Consider the following 17,355-nt stretch of genomic DNA (forward strand, 5'->3'; position numbering starts at 1 on the left):
GTTGAATTGTTATATATTTTATTGTCTCATTTTATGATTGTTAGCCGCCTAGAGTGGTCCTGACCCAACCAGATAGGCAGGATATAAATTATATATAATATAATATAATATAATATAATATAATATAATATAATATAAAATAAACACACACCATGTCTAAGTTCTTGTTTCTGTATAGTTCACTATTCCAAACATGACCCCTAAATGGAAGAAGGTGAGTGCAGAGGACCAATTTCTACAGAAGTACAATGGCTCTTCAGAAGACAGATTATTCCAAGCCATCAAGATTTGGTAGATCAATCAATGCCACCTAACAGCTCCCTACCCAACAAGGGCAGACTAAAAAGAAGCAATGAATCATAGGGAGAACAAAAGAGTTCAGGTAGGTATATTTTGCAGGTGGGTGCTCTGGGTTCCCAAGAGCTTGGAAAAAACTATACTTTTTGGACCAAAGCCAGAACAGCTCAGCCAGCATGGCCAGCGGCTACACTCGCTGGTGGATTCAGGAGTAGTCGTCCAAAAAATGTGACTTGTCCTAGTGCTACATTTGGGTATTACTGGTATAAAGGAAAAAAACCACAGTGCAGCAACCCCACACAACTAGATGAAGAGTCTGCAAAAGCCACCAAATTTCGAAGGAGTTCCTGAACTGCCAACTGGCAGAAAAATGAATTTTCACCAACGACAACTTTAACTATCACTGAAACACCACATTGGCATTTGCAGGATCAAAGATCCAAACATGGGAAGCAGGAAAATATTGAAAACACTGCCACAACCAAACTTCTTTGAACAAAACACACATATTTTTAAAACTAATTTTATTCATGAAATTTCACAATATCAAAAATTATATGACAATATTGTTTTCCATCTTAAGGTGCAAATGAAGTATAATTTTCATTTCTGAGTAGATTGTATTAAAATATTTAACAGCATGCACAAACCATTGAAAATTAGGCACTTTTGATTCCCACTGATTACACTTGGAGCATTAAGTGCATGTCTAATTCAATCTCATTAAAAGGGCCTAGTTCTGTCATATTATGCCTGTTGTATTTCACTTTTAAAATAACATCTACTACCTAAAATATTCCTGCCTGACTGTGGCAGAATTTCTTTTATAACATAATGATGTCTGATGTATTTTCCTCTCTAGGACAATATGTTTTAACTTCTGCCAACAGACAGACTCTCACCATTTATGAATCATCAGTATATTGGACAAACATGCTGCTATAAGCCAAATAATTGAAAATCATCAGGTCAGAAAACACAATGGCCTTAAACCAGAACTGAACTTACAATAACGTATTATAGAATTAATACTAGATTGCAAATAGTGAGGGGGAGGGGGGAGGAAAAAGACAGTCTCATGCGTTGGGTCATCACATTCTTTCATAGGTAAAAAAATTGACCCCTTTCAACTCTTCAGGTAGGTAGTCCTGTTCTACCGGTTCCTTATACATAGGATTGTATTTATAACCTTTCGCATAGCCAATGTCCTTCATGAGCTTGGTTGGCGCATTCCTTAAGTGCAAGGGAACAGGTGGAAGCGGACCTTGATGGTTTCTGAGGCATGCCTTGACGTTGCTATAAGCGTTGTACACTTCTATAGATTTCGGCGCTCTGGCAAGATAGATGACACACTGGGCTAGTAAGACCTGTACAAGAAAAGAAATAATCTGGAGGTCCCTTGGAAGTCTTACTATTGGCATGTCCATATATCACATTAATGTATCCCTGTATAATTCATTACACAACCAATAAATCAATGTATATAATTAATATATCAAATTAATAAATCACTGTGCCAACCTGACAATGGCTAGACTTGATCCATAGGGTCCCTTCCAGCTCTGCAGTTCTCTCTCTCATTCTCTCTCTCTCTCTGTGCCACGTGACAGAGTGAGAGAGGGGAGGGGAAGAGAACAAACTATCCCTTTTCAGGCTTTTGCTGCCTGACAATTACTGCAAAGTTGCCCTGAACAGCTGACCACCATTTCAAACTGTGACAGTGAAGTTAAAGAGAAATCACATTTGGGTATCTCCCACTTACTTTATCTATAACTATACATAACCGCCAACAGACAGACACACTAGTCTTCAAGGCCCTCCCCTTGAAACACATACATGTGTTCTTTGGGAAAGAATTTTAACATTATAACAGATAGCCTGAAATGGCACAATTCAACAAAAATTCCACCATCCGATGGGTTTGACCAATGATTCACATCTCCATTTGCAATGCAGCAGCAGCTTTTGAGATGATATACTGTAATCATTAGCTGTGATGGTCAATCCCCCTTCAGTTCATTATTGGGCTCTGCTGATCACTCGTCCATTACCCTAATTAGGAAACTGTTCATTTTATTTTGATCCCAGCTGCTTTGAGTCTCCAAACACAAGCCCTGAACATGGTAGTGGCGATTCTACAAAGGCCAGCAGGGGACATCTTCTCCCCTCTTCCCTCTGCTATCACCACAGCAGCTGAGAGGTTTGTGGGAGGGTGACAAATGCTACATTCTACAACTGGGATTAAAAACTGAACATAATTCTTGACATGTGTTTGAACTAAGCGTTATATGTCACTTAAGCATATATACTGAGCAAAGTTCTAACTTCAACAAGTATCTTTAATTATGAAAATTTTAAAACTACCTTTATTAAGATTATGCAAAAAAACCCAAAAACCCACCTCATGTTGAATTAATTCTGACCCTATTGCTAAAGTACTAAAGGTTAACAGTAGGGTTAGAACTGTAGTTACTGTTAGGATTGGCCTTACATATATATTTCTTGTATTTCCTGAATCCACTGATAATTCCACTGCTCATCCACCTCACATCGGTCAACCTCCTAAAAGCCAGAGTACATAACTTCTGCATTTTGGAATCATAGCTCACCAAAAGACAGCATAAGAATGTTCTCTGGGTGGTTCTGTTTGTTTGTTGTCCAAAACATTTTATTGGCTAGAGCAAAAAGCAGATTTGCTAGGACCATTTTTGTCTGGCCATTTTTTGATCATGCAAGTAACAAACTCCCCAAACCTGAAGTTATACTGTGTGTTTATAGCTCTCTAGGGGACATATACTGTTGCTCTAGTTTTTTGTGCAATCTGCAACAGAATGTGCCTCTGGGCGATTGAAATGTCCACTCCTGTTCATGAGGATTAAGAAGGAAAGATAATGAATCAACAGGGAAAAATGGTTTCACTCAGACAGACAGTGTGTGTATGTGTATGTGTTTGGGGGGAATGGTGACAAACACTATGGAAAATAATTCATAAATTACCTCGCACTCTGGCATTCCAATGAAGTGGCAGCCTTGATAAGCAGACACAGCTTGAGTTAACGCCAAGGGATCTGCTAGTCCTAGAAACAAAGAATAACATCACCACCATCATCATCAGGTCCATTATAGTCAGGGGTCAGTATTACTGGGCAGTGTCCAAGGCCCACCTCTCACAAGGAGGCCCACTGGAAACTTCTGTCCTTGCTGCTGCTCCTCCTCCTCCTCTCTGATGCTCCCTTTCCCTTGTGAGAAATTGAACACTGACAGGAGCAAAGTGAACAACAAACCTTTGCTCGCCTTTGCTCTGCACGGTTTGAAGCCAATGTGGAACGTCAAGCAAAAAGGTAACAGCAGTGAATAGGCTAACCAACCGTCTCTTGTGAAGTGTTTCCAAAACCTGGAGTCAGCATTGTTCAACATCATTTAGGTTGGGGTAAACAACGTGCAAATCATAGGTCACATACAGCCCCTGGGAGACCCAAGAGTGGCCCCAGCTTCTTATTCAGAATGGCCACTTGCTTCCTCTAGAAGCACAAGTGGAAAATTCAGCTAGGTTCCTGCAACACCAGCAATTTCTGGCCTCATAGGAGGGTGTTTTCACAGCCAGAAAGGAAATGGGAAGTTTTTTTTTTTAAAAAATACAAAATATATACCAATTCAGGAATTATTTTATCTCTTTAAATTCTTTACATTATTTAAAATTTTTAATATTGTTCTAGTGTTTTAAATTGTTAAGTCCAGGAAGGCCTTTAGTGCACAACTTTATTCTGATATCAATTTTGTTTTTCCTGCTCCAGTTTTGTGCTCCATGCTGAGTAGCAGCAATGTACAACTTTGGGACTGGGGGTGGAGGGGAATGTGTAGGAGGGCCCCCCAATCCTTCAGGGGGCCGCACTGTTCATCCATTAACATTGTTGTTGAAATTGCTGAGCTGGGCTGGCTGTGGCAATTCTGTGGTGCACAGATCAGAGCACAGCCTTTCTCATGATCCTATGCGGGATTATGGTCTGTCACCTTCCTGCACTATCAAGCCAATGGTGTCTAACAGTAAAGCCAGTCATGGTGGTTTGGCTTCCTGCAGTGGCCAATTCAGCAACAGCTTGGGGAGCAGGGTTCAAAAGCAGGGTCCAGGAGGTAATTTCCACCCTGCTATAGAAAGATGTTTAAACATTTAACATTAAACATCTTAAACATTTGCTATAACAAAACCAAAAATCAACAAAGGCTATCAAGGTTTTAAAAATAAGCACATAAATATTTAGCAAGTAAATAGGGAACATTTTCTCACTAAAGATTTGTACTTAGCAAGGGAGGGGGGGTCTTTAAAACTGATCCACTCCCTTATCAAAAAGCCAGAGAAAAAGGGAAAGAAGTTCTCTTGGGTTTACTCGCCTACATCTTCGCTGGCAAATCTCACCAACCGCCTTGCCACATACAATGGATCCTCACCACCTTCAAGCATTCGGGCAAGCCAGTAAAGAGAAGCATTTTCATCAGAGCCCCGCATAGATTTATGGAGTGCCGAGATGCAGTTGTAGTGCTCTTCACCTGTTTAGAAAGAGACAAAAGGCCAAAAGTGATGCTGAGTCTTCTAGAGCAACTCACCAGCGCTGCCTTCAGAGGAGACACTCTTTCTCATTGCTTGCTCACAGACTGACTGCTGGACATGGGCAGGGATACCTCCAAGGCATAAACTACTACTCCCATCACAGCTCACCACTGGTGAGCCTAGGTGCAGCTTTTAGGACTTAAAGTACAAAAACATCTGGAGAAGCCACAGATTCCCTAGGATGAGGTAAGGGAGGTCCAGCAAAGGAATTCATGCTGGTTTATAAACCTAAACATGTTTTGTGGGCAGTGTGCTTTGTAACGTGGGAAGTCATAATGCACCCAAGTGTTACGCCCTATAAGTAACATATAACAGTAGCTATAGGTCTAAGTCTTTCTGATTCCAAATTTAATTTGCGATTTATTTATTTATTTGCTTGTGAAGGTGTAAATCATGCATCCCTCTTAAACAGGATTTCCTGGGAGGTGATCCATCCCTCTCTCACAAGGGTGGTCTCTTCTAAGACACAGAAGGCCACCAGACAGCTATTTTTAATACCGCTTCACACAAAGAGCCCATTGGTATGCCATGCCATCAGCGTCAGGCCAATATAAACAGCATATCTGTGCTCTGTCACAGCACTCAGGCTTTCAACTTGAGCCGACTGCAATAAACCAGGCAGCTGGGAGTCTCGTCATACTCTTGGGAATGGCGTCGCCCGGTCTCTTAAAACCAAGATGGCCTTTAAATGTTGAAAAAGGCAAGTGTAGCCTCCCTTTTCCAGCTGGCATTCTTTTGTGCAGTGACTAGACTTGCTGGAGTTATTCACAGAGTATTTAATGGAGGTGGGGGGAGTAGAAAAACATAGCAGTAATGGTAATCACTGCAGAACACAAACATGTGCATGCATGCCTGCACATGGGCAGAAAGATGGTCCTGTATGGAGAGATCTGTTGATACAGATCTGTTGGAACTCTGGTTGAACACATCCTCATAACTCTTTTCATATGGTCAACATTTTAAAGTTCTGGATTATACATTTGAAGAAGAAAGTTGGAGCTCAAAACAGTTTATTTTAACATTTTAAGAATCTTTTGAAGAGTTTCCACAAGAGCCAGTGTTTCTCCTTCTATCACCAAAGGGTGGATATTGTGTTTAACTTAGACTCCATCCCACTGTAATTTATACAGCACTTGGATGTCACATTTTCAAATTTAGGGAACTCACCTAATGAGAGATGGTGGAAATTAAAGCCGGAACCTTTGCCAAAGCATGAATCTTTTTGAAGTCAACAAATATTTTTCAGATTTTGAATCCAGGAATGCTGATTATTTGAGAGATCTTAGACAACTATTAAAAGCAAGGCTTCTTAGAAGTTATGAATTCACAGAGATGTCGAAAGTTATAAGCAACTTGGTGACACCTAACAACAAAGACTTCAAACTACATGAAAGGGATAACCTGAATATTTTAAATGACAAGAAGTTACTGACCTTAATGTGTTTCCTATTCAGTAACATACAGTAGGAAGAAGTGTATACAGTACATTGTACTCATAAACCTGACACAAGAACTCAAAGGTACCAACATAAGGAACAAGGCTTCAATTTGCTTCCAGTCCCTTAGCATTCTCTGTTCGCTACATTTCAAAGCAACCACTAGTGCTGTTTTTTAAAAGAAGCCAGTATATGTTATGAAGATACCCTGCAGCTGTTGATAGACCGCAACTCCCATTATTCCTTCAGTGCTGGCTGCAGTTGATGAATGGTGAATTCCAGTAAGATCTGGAGGACCACACTTTCTTCATTTCTGGTTTATACAGAATCGCTAACCAATATTACATGCCGTCAAGTCAATTCTTACTTCTAGAGATGCCTTGGGACTGTACAGTTTGCCTTAGGCCGCACAGGCCAGCTATTTCTAGAGACACAATGGGGAATCAAATTTCCAGTGTGTGGCTTGGGAGCCAGACACCTAATTCACTGGACTACCCAAGCAGCTACGGAAACACTAATTACCCTTTAATGAAGACTAACATTTCATATTGTACTGTGCCTTCACACAAAGGAAAAATAACTTCTTCACAAACATTTTTAATGATCTCGTATCCGCTCATGGAGCTGGCAGAATAATAACATGGCTGCTTTCCGTGTGTAATGTATGCTAGAGCAGTGGTTCTTAACGTGGGCAATAATGCCCCCCAGGGGGCGATTTCATTTTTCAGGGGGGCGGTAGAACGAAAAGGGGCGGTGTGGGGGCGAAACAACAGAAGAGGGGCGGTAGGGGGGTACTGGAGCGAGCCAAACCTGTGAAGGCAACTGCAGCCGCAGTGCTGGCAGTAGATCCGGTGCTGCTGCTGCCGCCAGATGATCCAGCTCTTTCTACCTGCCACGTCTCACCTTTCTCCTTTAGGGGAGCACGGAGTGTGGATCGGGTAGAAGGAAAGAGCCTCTTGGGTTCTCATCCTCGCCCCGTGAAGCGCTGCCTCGCACCCGGGTGGGGAGGGAGACTAGGTAGGTAGGCAGGCAGGCAGGCAGGCAGGCAGGTAAGATATCATCACCTCAGGCAGGGGGGCGATGATAACTTCCTCAATGGCTCAAGGGGGCGTTTCTTTCAAAAAGGTTAAGAACCACTGTGCTAGAGCAAACAGCTCTGCCTCCTATTGGCAGTCCTTCAAGTAGATTTTAAAATTCTAAAGCAACACTTACAAATTCAAAAGGCCAGAACATCTCTTCATGCCAAGGGATTACAATTAATTATTTGCAATTTGGAAAAGAGACCTAACATCGCATCTTTGTATCTGGTTCAGAGCACTGTTGGAGGGCAAGGCAAACCTCTGGCTAAATTCTGTGAAGCTGCATTTCACCACTGATGAAATACAGAAATTGAGATAATAATCAGTACAATTAACAATTAAGATTTTGTACCAATGTGTTTGGGAAGAGCAGGGAGGGGCTCTGTAGTTTTGATGTGACTCTTCTGCTTTTCATTACTAACATAGCTATATTTTATACAAAGAGTTTTTTAAAAAAGCATACACATCTCTTATCACAGGGCTTACTCTGTGTCAATGGAGATAATCTGACAAAATTTCCCTATCAAGTGGATAAGAAAAGCTACTCCTGGAAAAAGAATAAAGCTTGGTGTGACAAAATGTGCAGTACATTTGTCCAGAAGCCAATTAAATACAAGCCCATAGCTAAGGGTAGGGAGACAAGTCTAATCCCCAAACCAAAATCTCCAGTTCTGATCTCCGCCAAAAAGACAGACAGAAATGGTTCACGTTTGGGACACACAACGATGCCAAGTCACGAATTTAGCAAGAGCTGGTATCAAATTAGGAATCCTTGTATGCAGTTGTACTCAAGTAGTCTGACCTAAGCAAATTGCGAAATTCATTTCCTTAAAAAGGGATGCCAAAAATAAAAGGGATCCTTGAAAGTTTCAACAAAGTATTGACATCAGAGGCAGTAGGGGAAATTCTGTACTAGATAGGACTCTAATTACAACACATACCATTTTTCAGCAAGGAAGTACTGTATGCAATGTGACTGAGATTTTAGTGATTGCATCTATAAACAATTCATGGTGGAAGTTTTCTATGAACCATGCTAGAGAAAGATTTATCAGGGAATCCTGTAGATCTCTAGATCCTGTAGTGCTTTTGAATAATTCAAAGGTTAATTCTTAATCATGTCTAAAATACATATATACCTCAAGAAAATCAATTTCAAAATTTAACATCCATGTCTTGCTTCAAATTTATTCCTGCTTTTCCCAGAAAATGATGGAACATATTAGACCTATTTCAGTTGAATTTTATTTGTGGAGAAACTATAGGGCTTTGGTATGCCAGCTCTGCAATGCCAAACCTTGCCATGACAATCAAGAAGGTGTGGATGGGGATTGTTATCATGTCCATCTAAATGCAGCTACTGTCCTCAAGACAGCTGGAAATTCTGATAGTACAAGATTACTAAAGGAAGAACAGAGACCATATTCAGTCAGATTTACTTACAGTTGCCACTGAGACCTTCCTATCCAGCACAAGAAGACAGGGAACAAGAAGGCACCTTTGGCACACAAGTTCCTGCAGTCTTGTATTTAAAATGAGGTTGTATTTTTCGCCCCGGTGGACAAAAAAGTGTAAGCACAGCTCATTCACAGGTACAATTTGAACATTTATTTAAATCACAGCAGATAAACCTTTCTTTATTCCCAGAAAGTAAATCAACCCTTTGTCCTACCACATGATGTTAAGTTATTGGCATTTATCAGCATACACACTGGCCCTGGAACCGCTCAAAGTATCCAGCTTTGTAGCCTGTCCACACTGTTCCACTCTCTTCCAGCTCAGCCAAAGTTATGTTGCTACAATAAATCATATATATACACAGAGCTATATATATAATTTTTGACCCATTCCATTATGGTAAAGTCCAGGCTGGGAGAAATCCTCAGCCCTTTTTGCCAAGAGGAAATAGCCAATCGTGCTCTGTACGGAACAAACCAAAGACTCCCTTAATGTCATTCTGTAGCCAGGCAATTCCACAGGTTGGTAGTTCATGCCATAGGCCATATATCTGTGGGCCAGTCCAACCCACATGTCCACACACCTTCGGTCCAGCTTAAAACAGGATCTGATTAACACGCTTTTATCAGCAAGACTAGGCAACATGTCCTATAAATGTTACTGTACTACAGCTCCCTGCAGTTGCTGCCAGTATTGTCAACGGTGGTAGTGGTGTTGGAAGAGGACAGTTGGAGTCCACACTTGATGAGCCACAAGTTGCCCAACCCATTCTATACAAATACAAATCAGAACGCATGAATAAGGTTATGATGATAACTGAAAACTAGTGTGGTAAACACCATGACCTTAAAATCTTCAGGCTCCATTTTCACCAGTTGAAACTAGTCCTGCCAAAGCTGATCTCAAGACTGTACAGAGAACCTGTAAGTCTGCACTCAATATATTAAAAATGACAATGTTGCTTCATCAGTCGGAGGTACATGGCTGTGGGGGTCAGAGGGGAAGGGTTGCATGCTTGGATGTGCCCCAAACACGCCTTTCAGAGCCTTAAGGTAAAGGTAAAGTTTCCCCTTGACAATTTTTGTCCAGTTGTGTTCGACTCTAGGGGGCGGTGCTCATCCCCGTTTCCAAGCCATAGAGCCAGAGTTTGTCCAAAGACAATCTTCTGTGGTCACATGGCCAGTGCGACATAGACACGGAACGCTGTTACCTTCCCATCAAAGTGGTCCCTATTTATCTACTTGCATTTGCATGCTTTCAAACCGCTAGGTTGGCGGGAGCTGGGACAAGCGATGGGCACTCACTCCGTCGCATGGATTTGATCTTACGACTGCTTGGTCTTCTGACCCTGCAGCACAGGCTTCTGTGGTTTAGCCCGCAGTGCCACCACGTCCCTTGCTTTCAGAGCCTTACCCTGGACTAATTTTGCTCATGATCACCTATATTCCATGAAGTCTGGAATAATCATCTCTGTTTTGCTGCCATCGATTATACTTTTGTATTTCATATACAGTATATATACGAAATGCACATGCACACGCACACACACGCACACGTTTTAGTTGTTTGAGATTTAGAAATTGAGTTTTCCTTGTATGAAGTTTTATCAGATTACTACTGCAGTTACAGTACATGTTATGTTATGCTATTGTAAGCCATTGAGAGTAGTGGCCTAGCCACTAGATAAGCAGAATAGAAATCTACATTAAAAAAGTAACACAAGGCAGAAAAAATGAGGCTGACACCCAATGCTTGATATACCAGTTTTCTTGATGCAGAGATTTCCTCCCTCTATATACAAGGTTTAGGTATCTGGCTGTGGAGCCAGAGGCTGGGAGTTCAATTCCCCACTGTGCCTCCCCAACAGGGGCTGGGCTCGATGATCCATAGAGCCCCTTCCAGCTCTGTAGTTCTAAGATTACATACTTCCACTGCTATCCACACGGCTGTAGCTTGAAGTGATCCAGCTCATCAAAACCCTTGGCATTTGTTTCTCCTGACTGTAGAAATTGTCTCTTAGACAGTTACCAGAATAGAACATAACCAAAACGGAAGTGCACACAGTTCCTCTTTGCATTATTATACATTTTTTCCATTATTATATAATTATGAGGATTCAACTCCTCGTAATACATTGCTGAAAATGGTCTTGGGCCAACACACAAAATGCCATAAGCTATTCTTAGCTATGAACAAAGCCCTTTTATTCAACTGTCCCACTGTCCCTCAAGAATACTGGTATGCGTTATCCTATCCTGTTAAAAGTTCTCCCCTTTGAGACAATAGTATGGTGTTCACAATATGTTCCCTGCCAATCTCCTCTCGTTAGTTTCATCTCCTCCAGCAGCACAGCTTCCTCACATTCTTCACACCTATCATTAGAACAGGTGCAGGGGCCAATGGGGAGATGTTCAGGGGGAGGCAACCCTGGTTAGGGTCTCCAAAAGCAACCACTGTTTTGTTGGCCAAGTCCTTTGCACACAGGAAGATTCTGAGGTCACTGGAGAGTGAAAGAGGTGGATCTTGTCTCTATTTTCAGAATTTGGCTTTGCCATTTGCAACAAATATTGGGGCATTTTCTTGATGGCACATCAATACATTGTCAAAAAATAAGCATTCCTGGTGAAATTTTTGTTTCCTGGTTGATTTTTCATTAACTGCAAAACCAGTAAAAGAAATAGGTATGGAAATTGCTTCAAACAAACTATGATAGGCCCAGACAACACAATAAATCTTGATTACCCAAAAAGGATTTAAAAGCTTCTGATTGTCTCTTTGTCAGAGCACTGGAATGCACAAATGGGGGGGGGGGGAGGAGAGAAGTCTCATTCCCATCATGATAAATCAATTGTTTACAGTGGACCTTAGTCTTACGGAATTAATCCGTATTGGGACGGTGGCCGCAGGTTGAAAAGTCCATAGGTCGAGGATCCATTTCCCACAGGAATGCATTGAAAACCCACTAATCCGTAACCGCCGAAGAAAAAATCCCTCCACCAAAAAGAAAAAAGAAAAAAAATAAATGCAAAAAGCAGCACCTTGCTCGGACTCCTGGGCATGTTTGGACTCCTGGACTTCCCCCACCGCCGCCGCCACTGCTGGGAGCCGCGCCGCGCTCAGCAGCGGTTGTGGGGGAAGTCCAGGAGTCCGAGCATGGCCGGGATTGCCCAGCGCAGCTTGGCTCCCAGCAGTGGCGGCGACAACAGGGGGCCTCTGGATGCCTTCCAGGGCTTCTCTGCCGCCATGGAAGGCATCTCAGAGGTTCCCCCCCCCCCCGCCGCTGATTGTGCCTCCGAATCAAGATCGGTGGTGGTGGGGACCTCCGAGATGCCTCCCATGGCAGCAGAGAAGCCCTGGAAGGCATCCGAAGGCATGATCAGTGGCCTATAGACTGGAAGGGAATTTGAATTTGGTGCTTTCCCCGCCTCTCCTTTCCAGTCCGTAGGTCGATCCTCCAGCCGCAAGTTGAAGTGAAATTTTGCGGCCGGAGAAGGCCGTAACTCGAAAAGTACGCAAATGGAGCCATCCGTAAGTCGAGGGTCCACTGTATTAAGATTTCCACATGCAAACACAGGGTAACTATGAACACATTCTTCTGAAAGTCTGGAAATAATGCTAAATTTTATTTGAGTGTTACAGGAATGGACCTTAAACTCATTAGTTCCACACGCCCTGCTATCTCCTCTTTTGCAGCTCCAAGGAAATTGAAAGAATGTGCCTTATGTTTTTAAACTAACAGTAATTAACTGTTATGTCTAAAAAGAACAGACTGTGATTAGTAACTCTGTTTTACTGAAACAAGCCAAGATCAAACGACTTGTTTTGATAAACTTTAATATAAATTAAACAGAGCTCCTCATTCAGATGTCAAAATAAATTCTAATCAGTTTAACTGAAGAAATATGTAGCTTTGCTGGTATAGAAGTGGGCTGAAGACAGCATGTGAACTTGACTCTTTCTGTTTCTCATTCACATTATGGTAAAATGAGGTTTAGTATTTGCCAAAACCAGAGCTTGGAAACACCACTTTTTAAAGATTACAATTTTCAAAATATTTCAGCCAAATGTTCACATAATACGGTTTGGTGTCATGTCCAAATTAAGGTTCAGAAAACCTATTTGTTTGGGGCCACAAAATCCAGAATCCCCCATTACCAAGCATACTGGTGAGGGATTCTGGGAGTTGTAGTAAAAAAAAAGGTCTCTTTGCTCTGGTCCAAATCAAGTCATATAGCTTTCTCATATCCACCTTCAAGAGGATGCTAAAAAGTATGCTATCTGAAGAAGCCTTTAGGGATTAAATATCTGTATAAATGTTCACCATTGACTTGCAGTTGTTTAGGTCTACTTAGTTTTCACACAATCATATTGTTACTTCTTGTTCTTATTGTTTTGCTTTTATTTGATTGTCATCTCTGTCTGTCAGTTACAAAATATTTATATCTATTGTTTTTATGTAAACTGCCTGGCGTAGTGTCCAGCACTAATTGGGTGGCATATACGTTTATGAAAATAAATAAATTCTCCCTCTCAAAGACAGATATATATATATATATATTTAAAAAACAAAACTATTTCATACAACAAAGACTCAGAAAGCAACTTAAAACAACACATGCGGTAGGACACCCATATCTGCAAGCAATCCATTCCACAATGTTCTACGAACGCTTGAAACCACAGATAGCGCTGAACTCTATATAGAACATACGAGGAGGCAGGACAAAGACCACCCAAAGGGTTGGGCAATGCGCTATATACAGTATATAGGACTGTGGTAAATCATGGATAACTGAAATAATTTATACCAATCCTGCAGATACAGGGGTCCTACTGTACAGTTATCTCTTCATTTCTCTTGAGAGAGAATGATTCCCCCAATAAAGGAAACATTATCAAGATTCCTATGGTAAAGAAAACATGCAAAATTAATTGCAGAAATGTTTATAGCTATCCTGGTTTTCTGGGATCAGTTTCAGGACTGACCAATCAGTTTTTAAAAATTAGCCACTCACCAGCTCGATCATATAGAATGTGAGACCGTTGGAGGCCTTCTTTCACATGATCTTCTGTGATGGTCACCTCTTTAGCAGAAAAGCCATCAATATTACTGGGATGGGCCAGTTTCGGTAACCTGGCCTGAATAGCCATCTGGAGTCCATTCAACCCAGTTCTTGCATCACCATCACAGAGATAGGCAAGAGTGCTGATAGCTGTTTTACTGATGTATATACTTGGTCTGAAATATAAAAAACAAAACAAAATTGCATGGCTTCAGAATGGGATGTGACATCTGCGTTCGTTATGTTTTGTTTACAAGGCCACATTTCTTTGCACTGACCACTGAGAGCCAATTGGATTTAAGTGGCATCTTTAGGAAATACCATAGGAGATACAGTAAATGTTATGAGGGTTTCTCTAGACAGTATGTAACCAATGCACAAGACTCAAGCATCACAACTTGTTAAAAAATTGCTGAAGGCACTTGAACCATCAACCCAAAGATATAGTAGAATTTAGTTTGCTTGATGTTTTTAATATGCACAAACTGTGGTTATCTATAGTTTTGTTCAGGTTCAGCCAGCACAAAAAGTTGCAGTTTGTTTATTTCTTTTTTTCATGGAAGGAAAATGTTTCAGAACCCCCCCCCCCTATAGTTACACCAGAGAATGAGGTGGGGAGCATACGATGCAGGCCCTTGTTGCATCTGGACATAATGTACAACTACACTTCATCATATACAATTTTTCTTTGCTTATTTCAACTCCTGTAGATGAGATCAAACAATTTCGGAAAGTTCCCTCCTCACTAGGTGAGATCACAAAAGCTTTCTTTTTCTTTTCTTTTTTTTGTGCATTCTTCACATGCAAGCATTAAAAAAAAACCTCATGTGTGGCTCACTAGATGAAGTGGGTGATTTGTTGGACTGCATAACTACTGGCCCCTTCAAGTGTTGCTAGACTATCAGTCCTAGCTAGCGCAGACAATTGTGAAGGACTTGGGATAACTGCAGTCAGGCCATTTCTGGAGGCCAAAATGTTGCCTACCTGGTAGCATGTTTAAAATGACCATAAAAGCTATTTTAAAAACACTGGAAGAAACAAATAAGGGGGGGGGGGGTAGGGAGAGGTGAGACAGGTGTACGATCAAATACATAACCAATAGCAATATCAGAATTAAATGTAGTCTGCAGTTGATTTAGAAGTACACATTACCCTTTTATTTTCACAACAGCCCTGTGGGGGCAGCAGGTAAGTCAGGTTGAGGGTCACACGACCCTGTGGCTAAACTGTGGCTAAAAAGGAGTTTGAAGTCTGAGTCTCCTTCTTCCTGAGCACCAAATCCCATTTTACTAATTGAGAAATATAGCCGACTTATTTTTAAGGGCAGAAGTTAATCACACTCAGCAATCTGGCATGTGCAAGCCCTTTGCAACCTATGCTGTCTCCAGTTCTTGCCTCACTGCCTTTATCCAACAGGGATTAGTGCAGGGAGACTGGAATAAGCAGCAATTCTTTACAGAGTATGCTGGCACTCCAAATAAATCCAGGATCATTATGAATTCTGCACTTCATTCACTGAAGGATTTATGACCATTTCCCCTGTATGAGCACAAACTCCTTGAGGAGTCAACGGACTAATTCTGAATTGATGGCATCACACTTCTTACCTGCATACTTGTCATCTAACCACCACCACCACCCTTTCAGATAGACTTGTTCTCACCACGAGGTGCTGAGAGAGTATTACAACACAACACATGGCTCATTGTTTGTTGGGCCTAAAAAGTAGCTGTACTGCAGCTCTGCACAATTTCAGAAAAAGTACAATAATTTCCATTCCAAAAAAAAAAACAAAAAAACCCGCAACAGACTTTCTCCTAAGTGGACATTCTTATTTCCTACATGTCACTTCTATAGAACAGTTGTTTGCTCTGTTTCTAGGTCTTGGAGATGCCACTATGCTTGTAAATGAGGTGAAGCTGACTAAAAGGTTATTTTAAAAGCAAACTGAGCTGTGCAAATACATATCGGGTCACAGTACTTGCATAAAATTAAGACCAGGTTTTAAAAACAAACTAGATCAGTTAAAGATGATGAACTGAAAAGCTTGCACAAAAATGAATAAAAGCAACAAAGATTTCCTGGTCTCTTGTCTGAATACAGACTGTATGAATCTAGTGCCGACAGTTCTGGTTCAAAAAGCAATTCTTCAAGTCCCAGTACATTCCCTTAAACAGAAGTCTTGTCCAGACCATGAGACCAGCTGCAACAGAATATTCTATCTCATGTATTTGAACATAATAAGTTAGAGATTTAAAGGAATCCTGGTTTATTAACCATAAGTAGCAAATTAGTGTACACCGCTTGAGTGCTATTGCTCTCAGATGGAGTAGGTAGTTGTTACTCCAAATGCCAGCATCAGCTTGTGCTCTGGCTTGTTTCCCTCCCAACAATTCAAATAAATAAATAAATAAATAAATAAATAAATAAATAAATAAATAAATAAATAAATAAATAAATAAATAAATAAATAAATAAATAAATAAATAAATAAATAAATAGGTAGGTAGGTAGGTAGGTAGGTAGGTAGGTAGGTAGGTAGGTAGGTAGGTAGGTAGGTAGGTAGGTAGGTAGGTAGGTAGGTAGATAGATAGATAGATAGATAGATAGATAGATAGATAGATAGATAGATAGATAGATAGATAGATAGATAGATAGATAGATAAATAAATAAATAAATAAATAAAGTCAGAGATCTCTCCTACCCTTCCTGACTGGTCTACTTGGTTTCTGTATTAGCTGGAAAGGAAGCAGTCTCTTCCCCTATGACAAACAGAAACCAAGCAAGATAGCCAGGATAGGTTTTGGAGATCTCTACTGGGATTTAAAACTCAGCCTGCTTAAAGTCTGGTAGCCTGTGTTTCCATGATGGGAAAGAGAATGTCCACTAATATTTATCTCTAAGGTGAATGAAACGATACTCTGTGCATCAGCATACACTGCCTTAAGATATGAAGTACAACTTCTACAAAGTTACTGAATCCTTAGGTCAGTCAACAATATGGTGGCCCATCAATGCTGTTTGAAATCCCAGGTTCTATAGATGAATTCTGATCTGGGTGAATTCTATCCCCAGGTTTCAGTATGATATATATTCAGGTTAAAACTAGAGAAATCCTCAGCAAATACTGCACAGGAGGATAACAAATGATTTCCTGTTCTTTTCTTTCAGTTCATTTCACAATGGGGTCTGAATACAAAGATACCAAACTATGAATTAAGAATGTTATGTGAAGCAACAAATAGCATACAAAAGATGTAACGTTTAGTATATGCTTTGGGCAATTTTGTCTTTGACGTTTTAAGACATAACATAGTACATCACGGTACTCCCACTGTCCCTTATTCCCCTTCCTTTTTTACGAGTCCATTTATTTAACCACCCCAGCACCTTCCTTCCTTAAGCTTCTCAGGAG

General features: G+C 40.9%; 1 protein-coding gene across 1 annotated transcript in view; it reads right to left on the reverse strand.

The window, feature by feature from the left end:
* Positions 1-806: 806 nt before the first annotated feature.
* The window catches only part of WRNIP1 (WRN helicase interacting protein 1), a 50,227-nt gene continuing 33,678 nt past the window's right edge, over positions 807-17,355 (reverse strand). The window contains exons 4-7 of the mRNA XM_020814343.3: positions 13,892-14,115; positions 4,687-4,842; positions 3,295-3,374; positions 807-1,664 (exon numbers count right to left, since the gene is read on the reverse strand). Of these exons, the coding sequence (XP_020670002.3) occupies positions 1,389-1,664; positions 3,295-3,374; positions 4,687-4,842; positions 13,892-14,115 (736 nt within the window). The 3' untranslated portion in view covers positions 807-1,388. The remainder of the gene's footprint in view (positions 1,665-3,294; positions 3,375-4,686; positions 4,843-13,891; positions 14,116-17,355) is intronic.

This window comes from Pogona vitticeps, chromosome 4 (assembly GCF_051106095.1).
Source record: "Pogona vitticeps strain Pit_001003342236 chromosome 4, PviZW2.1, whole genome shotgun sequence".
In the NCBI taxonomy this organism is placed as follows: Eukaryota; Metazoa; Chordata; class Lepidosauria; order Squamata; family Agamidae; genus Pogona; species Pogona vitticeps.